The 13,510-nt window shown below is 40.8% G+C and overlaps 1 protein-coding gene across 1 annotated transcript in view; it reads left to right on the top strand.

Annotated features, from left to right (window-relative positions):
* PPTC7 (protein phosphatase targeting COQ7) overlaps positions 1–13,510 on the top strand; it is a 53,667-nt gene that overhangs the window by 25,833 nt on the left and 14,324 nt on the right. Inside the window, exons 3-4 of the mRNA XM_089676695.1 lie at positions 6,968–7,166; positions 8,063–8,186. Of these exons, the coding sequence (XP_089532821.1) occupies positions 6,968–7,166; positions 8,063–8,186 (323 nt within the window). The remainder of the gene's footprint in view (positions 1–6,967; positions 7,167–8,062; positions 8,187–13,510) is intronic.

Here is a 13,510-nt window from a genome sequence, read left to right as displayed (position 1 = left end):
GCTTTTTATTAGCACTGATCGCTGTACTAGTGTCATTGGGATGACCGTGGCAGTTAGTCAGTCCCCCCCAATGTCAGAATGCTCCCTCCCCCCTCTTTACACCTATGCTGACTAACCTGGGTAAAAAAAAATAATTACCCCTTTTCAGCCTGCTCGGGTCTGGTTATGTGATCCCCTGCATCAGGCAGCACTGACTGCAGGGGAGAGGAAAGAACTCTTGACTATGGTTGGTAAAGTCTGGAGTTGTGACATCACCCACAGGTTCCTAAGGCCCCATCCGTTGGCCCTCTCTTCTCTCCCCTGTAGGAGCCGTTGACTGACACGGGAGCTAGATCACGTGAAAGAAGTAAGTTTAAAATGGGTAAGTATATAATTCATTCTGAAGTAGGGTACACACTAAGAAAATCACAAGAAAAATTCCATTTGAGGCACAAACGTTTGATTTTTTTTGTAGTGTGTACACAACTTTTGACATCCGGACATTTTCATTTGCAAAGTCTGAATCGAAGGGACAAAAGCCAGAATTTTTCTCGAACGTGAACTGAACCAGTGATTTTTGTTTAATGTGTACTGTTTTTGTTCAGTTTTCAGAATCTGATATGGAAGACTGTGCATGATCAGAAACAAACATTAAAAAAAGCCTTTGTTGTACAAGAATTTTCGTTTATTAGTTCTATCCTCGATTTCGACTTCCTGTGAAACATCGAGAAAAACTGGACAATTTTCCTTATAGTGTGTTCCCACCTTTACACAGGGTAGCAAGCATAGGTTTTAGGAGGACGGAGGGAGCAATTTTTAAAGTAACACTAAAGGCTCTGATTTTTTTTTTTTTTTTTTTTCATAACAAATATGTCATACTTGCCTGCTCTCTGTAATGGGTTTTGCACAGAGCAGCCCCTATCCTCCTCTTCTCGGGTCCCCCTTTGACCTTTCTAGCCCCTCCCTACTGCTGATTGCCCCCAGAGCAAGCTGCTTGTGTGTGCTTTCTCCCGAGCCCCGCTCTGTGTGTCTATAAGACACAAAATGCGTTACAGCCCTGTCCTCCTCTCCCTCCTCACTGGCTGTGATTGACAGGAGCGGGAATCAGTGAGGAGAGAGAGGCATAGGAGAGACTCTGCTCCCGTGGACAGAGCTGGTTCAAGATGGAGCTTGGGTAAGAATTGGGGAGGCTGGGGGGGATGAGGGCTGTTGGGGGAGCAGTACACAGAATTTTATGCTTAAAGGTAAAAACAAAATCTTCAGCCTTTACAACCACTTTAGGACTAGTTAGGTTTATCCTGGAATTCTACTTTAGGGCCCGTTCACACTACAAAAACACACTGGATGTATACCGGATGCATTTTTGCTTACAGTTCACACCATACTCCTTCCTGGTGTGATTTTGATACGTTTTGCTGTGTTCCAGTTAGGGATGCACCAAAATTTAGGTGGCCAAAACGTTTCGGCTGAAAACACCCCTATCTGCTTTTGGTAGTTATGAAAATAAACACTGATACAGATGCTGAAAATAACCCCGCCCCTCGCCGCCACCCACCGCTTCCTGGTAGTTCTCAGCCTTACCTGAGAAACCATCGACCAATTTTTTTTTTTTTATACTTTAGCACTAGATCAATGCTTTTTTTTTTTATCTAATGCTTTACATTGTAGAGGAGAGGTGTGGGGTTTTATTGACGAACGAAGTGTTTGGCACATACGGAAATGGTGTTCAAACCATATGTGCGGAATCGCCACGAACGTCAGAACAAGAGCAATAGTCCTAACACTAGACTTCCTCTGTAACTTCACACTGGTAACCTGTAGAAATTTTTAAAGTGTCACCTATGGAGATTTTTAAGTACCGTATTTCGACACCATTTCACGAGCGTGTGCAATTCATGACATGTTGGGTATCTACTCGGCGTAACATCTTTCATATTTTACAAAAAAAATGGGGTGTATATATATTTTGTTGTTTTTTCCTTTTAATCATTAAAGTTGTGTTTTTTTTTTTGTTTTTTGTTTTTTTTTTTAACCAAAAAATTGCTTTTGAAATATATATACATTTCGGTTTTTGGCCAAGTGCATCCTGAATTTTCGGTTTCGGCACCAGAATTTTCATTTCGGTGCACCACTAGTTCCAGTACAATGCTGTGCAGAAAAAAAAATGCAGCATGATCTTTTTTTTTTTTCTGCACTGGAGCTAACCCCAGGGCCATTGGAATTCATGGAAAACACTTTGCGTGCATTTTTGATGCAGGAAAAAACGCACTGGTGTGAACTGGCCATTAAAATTAAACATCACCAGAAATGAAGTCCACTTCCCAGGTGGCTCTGCTCTCCTCAGGCACCACCATTATAGCACAATAGCAGATGTACCCACAGGCTCTGTCCAGCCTTTCAATTCCTGCTCCTGTCATCACATCTCTGCATGTGCAGGTGATTTACCAAGCACGCTCAAAACAAGTTTTTAGACTTCCCTAGTCAGTCTTTGCATGTGAATGGGAAATTCACCCTCTCTATTTGTCCTATTTACTGTTCTCAAAGTAAGTGAAAGGAAATCTAAAATTTTGGGTTGACATCAGAAAACTAATAGTGGCTGAAATCTTCCAATGTGGGCACCAAGTGGGGAAATCTTCCAACATGGGCACTAGTTTTAGTGACACTGGTGATACCCTGGGATTCCCTCACTTTGGAGGGATTTTCACGTCCTGTTTTGCCTGTGGACTGGGAAGTGAAGGGAAATCTCCTCTATGGAGCATGGCTGGCCAAAAAAAAACTTGGGAGGGGTTATAGCCTTCCCTTACTCCATAAAAAAATGAAAAAAGTATTGCCTTTAGTTACAATTAAATTGAAAGTGGATCTAACTTTGGAACAGGCTTTTAAAGTGTTACTAAATCCACAACAATAAAATCAGTCTGTATATGCAGTAAAGCATGCTTGTTATACTCTGGAACCTAAGGGCTTATTCCTCCACATTGTGTAAAAAGGATGTTTGATCTGGTCTTCTCTGATCCTCCCCTTCTACTGTTTTAGGCCATCGGCTGATAAAACAGCCTGGGGCAAGCTGCACATGCTCGGTTTGGTGTGTATTGCTAGAGTTTTTTTTTTTTTTTTTCTTGGGAGAGTGCATGTGATCAGCACAGGGCCAATCAACACTGTCACCAAAGTACCATGAAATAGACACGCACGCTGAGTGTACATGTAGATGCACATAATGCAAAATAGAGTAGTGTTTTGTTCTATGCTTTTGCATTTTTGATCAGCCAGGATAAAAATACCTTTGCAAGTGTTCCCCCAAATACTCAGAATCCTTAAATAAAATCCTACTTTATTTTTAAATATTACTAGACGTATTGCTATATATGAGCAGAGTAATGACTAGCCTTTTAAAAAGTGCATACTGAAATGTATCTGCTGGACACTTGCAGGTCTTGTGATAGAGAGTATGATGTTCTCTACCTAAATGTAAATGTCAGACAGGAGCAGCATGTTCTTCTGGAAGCCATTTTACTGCTTTCTAAGTATAGGCATTTATATTAATAACTTGGGACACCGGATGGGAATGGGTTCAGAAAGAGCCCACTATAACTGGTCCAAGTGCTAAAATCTAGCAGAGAGCTCCTTACATCATTGAAAGTCATTAACACAGCGTAGATCGAAAAGAGAAATATTTCAACTGGCGGCGGCAGAGAAATAGAAATTTGTTTTTTAGCTTAGTATCACTTTGATCCTTGAGTATTGACTAGAGATCTGGTACTGAGTGTCTGATATTGTAAACATATAATTAGGAATGGTTTATAAAAAAGAAGCCATAAACCCAAGCCCTAAAGCATATTCTATTTTAGAGACTTACTGATTACTATGAAGTATATGCTGATTTATGTTCCACAGAAGTTTGCTTTGTACCAAGGTTGTGCTACACAGCATGCTAGCTCTTTGCTCTTGCACAAAACTGTGGTGAAATTTTCACCGCATGATGCTAGTGAGCACATTTCAGCCTGTTCTTTGCTTGTTTCTCTAGTGTAAACAGTCACTGCAGATGGGTTTACTCCAATAACATCTCATCAGCTTGCAAAAGATTCTCTTTCAAATACTGTCTAATATGTTAGTTGACTACAGTTAATGTGCAAAGAAGGGTATGTGAACACAGGATGCAACACCCAATATGCATGGCAAAGTGCAGTAAACCAAGAAGCGTAAAGTTGACAAATTTGACAACTATGTCTTGCAGGGATATGCCTCAGTGGGTACAGATTGATTTGAATAGTTCGGCTAGGTCCTCATATACATAAAGCTTAAATTGTAAAAATGTTTAGCCCCCATTCACACTTTGTAGCATGTCGGGTGTATGAATGTTTCCACTCTTGCCTGCATAGGGCTGCCCATTTATATTAATGGGCTGTCCTACGTTCATGAAGCGCAGTAAATGAGCACAAGTGTATTTTTCAGCTTTGGGTCCTGGGCTTTTTTAGTCATGCATTTTTTTCGCACTCAGTACCATGCACCTTGCTTGTCACGTTTGGTGTGCTGTTAAAAAATCAATGTCGTTGCAAACATAACATGCGGTTTAGCGCATTTTGTGAATGCACATTTTTCATATACTACTGTAGTATGAATGCAGTCTAAATCAGTGTGTAGGTTTTTTTTTTTTTTTTTTGTTTTGTTTTTTTCTTTTTCTTGTTTTTAGGATATCTTTGAAAAAAAATGGTTGGCTTATTTTTTAAACCACTTGCTCTCCGGAAGATTTACCCCTCTTCCTGACCGGCCATTTTTTTGCTGTTCAGCACTGCGCAATTTCAACTGGTAATTGCACGGTCATGCAACGCTGTACCCAAACAAAATGGATGTCCTTTTTTTTTTTTTTCTTACAAATAGAGCTTTTTTTTTTAGTAGCATTTTTATCACCACTGGGTTTTTAATTTTTTGTGAAATACACGAAAAAGACTGAAAACTTTGAAAAAAAAATTGGTTTGTGTAAAAGTTATAGCGTCCCTTAGATATACAGTATTGCTCACGTATGCCATGGCTATATGTGGAATAACACACCAAAACTCATTCTCCTTACTCTGCCGAGTATGAGGATACCACGTGAGAGACGTTTTGGCAGTCTAGCCACATACAGACCCCCCAAATACAATGACCACCTTTAGGCTGTTACAGGGAATATTTCCTCATATCAGTTTTTCACTACCTATCAGTTTCAAAGGCCCTAAAATGCCAGGATAGTACAACCCCCCCCCCCCATAACCCCTTTTTGGAAAGTAGACATCCCAAGGAATTTGATAAGCGTCAAGGTAGTATTTTTCAGATCAGGATTGTGAAAAAGAAAAAAAAAATTAAGTTTTTCTTTCTTCATTTTCCAAAAACTTATTTGGCAACAAATGAGATCTGAAAAATACTCACCATGCCCCTTAGCAAATACCATGAAGTTTGTGGGAACATCCCTGCTGCTTGTAAAAATTATTCAACCGCTAATTAGCTGCTAGGATTGTTTTTTTTTTTGTTTTTTTTTTTTTTTTTTTTTCCCCATGAAAGCCGACCACCAACTGGAAAAAAATGATCCAGGATCGTAGTTGCAGGCATCATCCCGGTATAACCACTCAAAGTCCAGTGGTGTACCAGTATGTTGCTGGTCCATGTTGGGCATTTATGTAGCAGCAGAGAACATGGGCATATGATGAATTGGGTCTGACCAATATGACCGCAATTCATTCTTTTTTGTAATGTCCATGTTGAGGGTTAGGCCCTAAAAAAAAAAAAAAAAAAAAAGTTTTAAATCCAGAAACCCTTATAGGTTTCCATGCAAATGGTCTGGCAAGAGCTGAATTTGGGTGGGTGGCGATGTATTGTGTGTATAAATTGCTTTGGTCCACAATCAATTGATACAAATCTTCAATGAAAAACAGCAGAGGAGCTAAATGCTAGTGTTGGCAGCAAACTGGTTTGATCCTGCTAACACTGTACAAAGGAGGCACTAGTATAGTTCTGTTCATGATCAATATATTGATCTGTAAAAACACTATAATAGTCATGGCGGTGATCAGCGACCTGTAGCATGAGTGCGATAAGAGTCAGGGTCAGCTAGTATTAGATCGTGCGCACACTATCTGATGTCGCTAGTGACAGTAATAGTGAAAAATTCTATATAATGACACTGTACTAATGGCAGGGTGACAGGGTGATCAAAGGGTTAAATGTGCCAATCTAACATGCGCATGTAAAATGTAGTGCTTTTACTCAGCGAGGTGTTCTCTTCTCTCCATGGACCGATGGGGAAGGGGGGGGGGGGGCAGCGGGACGCACAGGCGTACACACAAAAAATAGAAAGCGACGTGAGGGTACGCCACTTTGCGCAGAGCAGCCGCTTGCCTGCACAGTGGCAGGTGGTCGGCAAGTATTTAAAAAAAACAAAAAACAAAAAAAAAAAACTTAATTTTTAAATTTATCAATACAGTATTTTTTTAATTATATTTTTTTAAATACTTTTATCAGAGTAGTTCAAGGTTACCATAGCTCTGAACTGTCACGAATGGGTTAAATTCATGACTGTTCAAAATAATGGCGATCTGTAATTGGTTAAAGCTGATCACATGGTACATGATGCTGTGATTTAGCCCCATGTACCATGTGAGAGCTCTTGGCCAGTCACCGCTCACTAGGAAGAGAAGCAGAGCTGTAATGAATCAGATTGATTCAGAACAGCTTTGTTGTCATTGCGATCACATGGCCACCAGGTCCCGTTCACCGAGATCCTCCTTCCACTGTCTCCAGTGAGCACAGTGGTCATGGGTGGGTAGCGCTGCGTGCCCCTGTGTTAGTAAGGCCAGAACAATGTACCCGTTTTGGCTATAGTTCTACTTTAAGAGTTGTTATCCTACTTTTAATTTTTGTATTAAGACTTTTCTGTTGCACTTGTACTGATTGCATGCCTTGATCAGAAATAAATGAGTTGAAGTCTAATATTGCCATTTCTGCCTCTACATTTAAGGAAGCAGCACTGCTTGTCTAGTGATTCTTGATAGAACAAGTCATCGACTACACACAGCAAACTTAGGTGATTCCGGCTTTCTAGTAGTACGAGCAGGAGAAGTTGTACATCGATCAGACGAACAGCAACATTACTTCAACACTCCATTCCAGTTGTCAATAGCACCGCCCGAAGCTGAGGGAGTAGTTCTTAGTGACAGGTGTGTATCCTGTATGTGGTATTAAACACATGTAAACCATACTGAGAAGGTGGAGAAACTGTTTGTTTTTTTACAGCACTTTGTAACATGAATCCCATTGAAATCACATGTTCTAAGATAATGAACAGAGCATAGTTGCAAGTTTCCTGTACGAGGGGAGTACAGCTCACCCCCCAACCCCCTGCAAGCAGTCCTTTTTCCTCCTTTTGTGTTTGGAGTGTGAGCTGAACATGTTTTTGCAGCTTTGCCTTGATAGTTGCAGACTGCCTCAATTTTACCAATTGTTTGCATCTGTAAAGCCCTAAATACAGTCAGTGTGATCAGGGACTTGTAGTTAAATGTACAGGCTTTCCCTTATCTGCATAAAAATCACTGTCAATGATGTATTTCTTTTATTCCGACACATGAGCACGGCCTTGTATCTGACCTCTCGTTTCCTTAGCACAAAACACTGGGCATGTGATCAAAGTGGTCTCATGTTGCTTTCACATCAGTGCAAAAAGAATTTCCAGCAGCACATAGTGTACTTGCAAAAGGAAAGCAGTTCCACACTTGGCAGCAAGCTCTCTTTTTGATGGGAGTGTACAGAAACCAGGCTGCTCATAGGATGTGTGGGAGAGCTCTATTTAAATCACATGAGCAGACAGCATTGGCACACAGTGCACATTCAGCAGGAGCTTGACCATTGAACTGAACCTTGATATGTGACAATGTTCTAATAAACACATGTTAAATGTAGAAAGTATTTTTAAATACACACATAACTAAGAGTGATGTAAATTAAAGAAACGCATTATGCTTCGGGTATAATTGGATGAGCTTTAGAAGTACTGACACAATTATGATTTACTAACGTGTCCCTTTTTTTTTTTTTTTTTTTTTTTTTTTTTTAATAGCCCTGATGCTGCAGACAGTAGTTCATTTGATGTTCAGCTTGGTGACATCATTCTTACAGCCACTGATGGACTTTTTGATAACATGCCTGACTACATGATTCTTCAGGAGTTAAAAAAGTTAAAGGTATGCCAAACCAATAACATTTAATCTTATCTACTTGTACCTCTTAGGTATTCCAGACATGTGACTTTTTTTTTTTTTGTCCATTACAATTTGTATTATGCTTTGTTTGACAGATACTGGGGATGTCTTAATACTTGCATAAGAAAACTGGACACAAGCCTGTTACCTTCTTTTACATAGCATGTCTATCCAAACATATAGGCAGCTGAAGCTACAGATGTGCTCCGAAGTTTGCATACCTTGGCAAAAATTGTGACATTTTGGCATTGATATTGAAAATATGGCTGATCATGCCAAAAATAGGTCTTTAAGTATAGTGATCATATGAAGCAATTTATTGTCACATACTTGTTTTGGCTGCTTTTTAAATCCTAATAACAGAAATCTCCCAAATGGCCTGGTCAAGAGTTTACATAAGCTAACATACAAACCATTCTAGTTTGTGTCTTTATTGAACACGACCATTAAAAATTCACAGTGCTGGAGGAAAAAGTAAGGAAACCCATAGACTAATCAGTTCAGGGAGGGGACGGCTGGTGAAACAGGCGAATGTCTGTCTGTTTTTAAAAGTAAGCAGCTACAGTTTTTTGTAGCTTCTGACTTTTATTTTATTTACATTTAGACCATAGCTCCGCTTTAAGCTGTGCCAATTTTGTGGCATACATAGTGCTTAATATTCTTCCCAAACAATTCAACTTTTGTTTTCAGTCCATAAAACCCTTTCCCAGTAGCTTTGAGGTTTGCAAAGGTGTTCTTTGGCAAACTTCAGATGCACAGCAATATGTTTTTTTGGGGGTTTTTTTGAGAGCAGTGGTTGTCTGCCATGGACACTACTCAAGGGGTGTGGAAATTTAAAAAATCTGCTTGTCTAACTCTGGGTCCCAATCTGCTTGTCCCTTACGACAATCTACTTGTCCTGATAAAAAAGATGATTTTATCCAAAACCTTATTTAAATCTGAGGTGTTTTTAGGAATTTCTGGGGATTTTAAAAATGAAAGGGGCTTTATGGCGACGTAAACTTGTAATATGTTTAAGATTGTGCTGTTTTATCTCCTTCTCCCTGCCTGTTTCCAGCACCACACTCGGAAACATGCGGTGAGGGGAGAGACCTTGCAGTCAGATGAGCATCAATTGGGTGCTCCTCAGGAAAGGGCAGTATCGGGCTCTCTTAATGCTCAGCAGAAGCACACCTGCATGAGTAAATGAAGCGCCGACCCCAATGAGACAAGAAAAATTGTATTCCTCCAGGTTACCGCACACATGGGAAGCACTTGGGTGCTCAGTACAAGTGCACACTGAGCAGCCAAATCACACTCCGGTGCTCCCTCTGTTAAAAGATGAGGTCAACTTTTAAAAAAAAAAATAATATGCTAATTTTTTTTGCCAGGGGAGGGGGAATGTGCTTCTACTATTTTTTTTTCCAGTCCGAGGATCATGGGTATAATTCAGGACTCCTGCAGACTGTCAGTGTAATCTGCCTGCACATCGTGCGTCATACGGGCAGGCAGTTTCAAACTGACAGGAAGAATCCGTGAACTACCAGGCTGCTCACCAGTGCTGTGGTAGTTCATTAAGGACTACAATGTCAGTACTTGTAGTTGATACATTCACAGAACTCTGTGAATGTATGATGTGGACAGAGCCCTGCACGGCCACACTCTTTTCAGAAAATGACAGCTGGTACTGGGAACTCTCCCTGTACTACGGTCACAAAGAGGACTTGGACCACTGCAGGAGTGGGAACATGTTACATGTTCCACCCTTAAAACCTCCTCTCTAGTGACTGGGCCATCTCTGCTTTATGGGCCTCTTCTGTACATTATGTATATCCCTCCCAGGTTCAGTTGTGTGGATAGTCAGTGGTTGAATGCAAATAGTTGTGCATCCTCCACATCCATGTCAGGCTCAGGTGAATGTTGGCCCAAATTGGGGAAGTCCATGGAGGAAGATCTCTGGAAAGAAGGGAGTCTAGGTTATGTGGAGGTAGTGGATCTTCGGCAGCAGCCTGTGTCGTATTGGTAGCACTGGTGGGAAGGTGAGGTCTGTGATACTTGGAAAATATCTTGCAGTTGACAAGATCTGTTACTCCCTGGGTTACATGGTAAGTGTGATGAGCCATTTGTGAACTGGGAGATTGCCAGAGCAGGCTAGAAGACAGGGAGCTGTTGCTGGTATAACATCTCTTCTGCTGTTAGCTAGCCCCCTTATCCCCACCCCAGAAGTAAAGGTCTATTTCTAGATTAATGGCCACCTCATTGCACGCTGACCATGCAACAAATAAGCCTATACGTTTTAGTAATTGATTCTTCATGATATTGCAATACCAATGTTTACATGTGTTGCCAGATCTTATGTTAGAACATTAAAAACTAGCAGTGTTACGAAATAGTGATATTAAACCCAACCTTTATTATGTTGCAGCTTACCAATTCTTAGATGTGATAGCTGCTTTTTTTTTTTTTTTCTTTTAAGGCTTCTTTCTTTTATTTCCACTCGGTGATTCAGCCAGTAAGCTTGTTTATAAACAAAAAAAAAACCCTCTTGCAGTTACTGGCGTGAGACAGACCATTTAACACTGACACACAGCAGAATGAAGATCCCGGTGAACGGGACCTGGTGATCATGTGATCATTATGCGATCACAATGTAAGCAAAGCTGTTATGAATCAATCTCATTCATAACAGCTCTGTTTCTCCTAGTGAGCTGTGATTGTCTTACAGCTGTCACATGATGGGGTCAATCACAGCACCCTGTACTATGTGACCAGCTCCTTCCAATCACAGATCACTATCTTGAGCTGTCAAAAACCTAACTCGTTTGTCACAGTTCAGCAGGACCACAAAGAAATAAAGATCATTTCTCCTACAATGCAAAGTGTGTAAAAAGAGAAAAATCCCTGACCCCCTCCCCCCCCCCCCCCCCATTAGAACAATGTTGCTATGGTAACATTGTACTATTCTGATAAAAAGTATTTTTTTAAAAAAAAGTTAAAATTAAAAATACCTTATTTGAGAATTTTTTTTTTTTTTTTAAGTGTTTTTTTTTCACTACTTGCCAATCGCTTACCTGCATTTTGCGGCCGAGCAGCAGCTCTTGACAAAGCGATTTTGTTTTATTCTCTATGGTCTCTACTTGAAAAAACTGTTTTTTGCTAGAAGACTACTTTGAATTTTTTAATGTGAACAAAAAGTGTCAGAAAAAGGCTTGGTCTTCAAGAGTGGGTGAAGTGTGGCATAAGCTTCTAATGTTGGCCCTGAAATGCCAGGATAGTAGAAGCAACCCCTCCAAATGACCCCTTTTTGGAAAGCAGACACTCCAAGGTATTTGCTAAGAGGTATGGTGTGTATTTTGCAGATCTCATTTGTTGCCACATGTTTTTGGAAAATGAAAAAAATTTATTCTTTTTCAAAACCCTGTGACAAAAATATCTGTAAAATACTCACCATGCCTCTTATCAAATTCCTTCGTGTCTACTTTCCAAAAAGGGGTCATTTGGGAGGGTGTTTGTACTATCCTGGCATGTTAGGGCCTACGAAACTGTGATAGGTAGTGGGGAAGTGATATGAGGAAAATGCCCTTTGAAAGCCTGGAGGTGGTCATTGGATTTTGAGGGCCTGTATGTAGCTAGGCTGCCAAAAAGTCTCTCACATGTGGTATGTACTTTGGAGAAGTAGAGGATGTGTTTTGGGGTGTTATTCCACATATACCCATGGCATGCATGAGCAATATATCATTAAAGTGACAACTGTGTGTAGAAAAAAAAAAAAAAAATGCCTCTCTGCAAAATCCTTGGGGTGTCTACTTTCCAAAAAGTAGTAATTTGGGTGGGGGGGTTGTTCTGCCCTAGCATTTTAGCACCTCAAGAAATGTGATAGGCAATCAAAGTATAAGCTACGTAAATTCCAATATACAGTGAAGGAAATAAGTATTTGATCCCCTGCTGATTTGTAATGTTTGCCCACTCACAAAAGTTATCAGTCTAAAAATCGAATGGTAGGTGTATTGCAACACTGAGAGACAGAATAGCAACAAAAAATTTAAAAGAAATGCATGTCTAGCAAATGATGCACTGATTTGCATGTTCATGAGGGAAATAAGTATTTGATCCCCTTCACAAAACATGACTTAGTACTTGGTGGCAAATCTCTTGTTGGCAATCAGAGGTCAGACGTTTCCTGTAGTTGGCCACCAGGTTTGCACACATATCAGGAGGGATTTTGGCCCACTCCTCTTGGTAGATCCTCTCCAAGTCATTAAGGTTTGGTGGATGACGTTTGGTAACTCGAACTTTCAGTTCTCTCCACAGATTTTCAATTGTATTAACGTCTGGTGTCTGGCTAGGCCACTCCAGGACCTTAATGTGCTTCTTCTTGAGCCACTCCTTTGTTGCCTTGGCCGTGTGTTTTTGGTCATTGTCATGCTGGAACACCCATCTATGACCCATTTTGAATGCCCTAGCTGAGGGAAGAAGGTTCTCACCCAAGATTTGACGGTACATTTCCCTGTCCATCGTCCCTTTGATGCGGTGCAGTTGTCCTGTTCCCTTAGCAGAAAAACACCCCAGAGCAGAATGTTTCCACCACCATGTTTGACAGTTGGGATGGTGTTCTTAGGGTCATAGGCAGCATTCCTCCTCCTCCAAACATGGCGAGTTGAGTTGATGCCAAAGAGCTCGATTTTGGTCTCATCTGACCACGACACTTTCAACCAGTCCTCCTCTGCATCATTCAGATGTTCAGTGGCAAACTTCAGATGGGCCTGGACATGTGCTCTCTTGAGCAGAGGGGCCTTGCATTTCAATCCTTGTTGGCGTAGTGTGTTACCATTGTTTTGTTGGTGGCTGTGGTTCTAGCTGCCTGGAGATCATTGACAAGATCCTCACGTGTAGTTTTGGGATGATTCCTCACTGTTCTCATGATCATTGACACTCCACTAGGTGAGATCTTGCATGGTGCACCAGACCTAGGGAGACTGACAGTTGTTTTGTGTTTCTTCCATTTGTGAATGATTGCACCAACTGTTGTCACCTTCTCAGCAAGCTGCTTGGCGATAGTTTGGTAGCCCAGTCCAGCCTTGTGTAGGTCTACAGTCTTGTCCCTGACATCCTTGGACAGCTCTTTGGTCTTTGTCATGGTGGAGAGTTTGGAATCTGATTGTTTGATTGCTCCTGTGGACAGGGGTCTTTTATACAGGTAACAAAATGAGATTAGCAGCACTCCCTTTAAGAGACTGCTTCTAATCTCGGCCTGTTACCTGTATGAAAGACACCTGGTAGCCAGAAATCCTGCTGAATGATAGGGGATCAAATACTTGTTTCCCTCT

This window comes from Staurois parvus, unplaced genomic scaffold (assembly GCF_062004578.1).
Source record: "Staurois parvus isolate SC_StPar_1 unplaced genomic scaffold, SC_StPar_1.0 ptg000014l, whole genome shotgun sequence".
NCBI classification, from domain to species: domain Eukaryota; kingdom Metazoa; phylum Chordata; class Amphibia; order Anura; family Ranidae; genus Staurois; species Staurois parvus.
The sequence above is the reverse complement of the archived record's forward strand: the minus strand, read 5'-3'. Positions and strand labels throughout refer to the sequence as shown.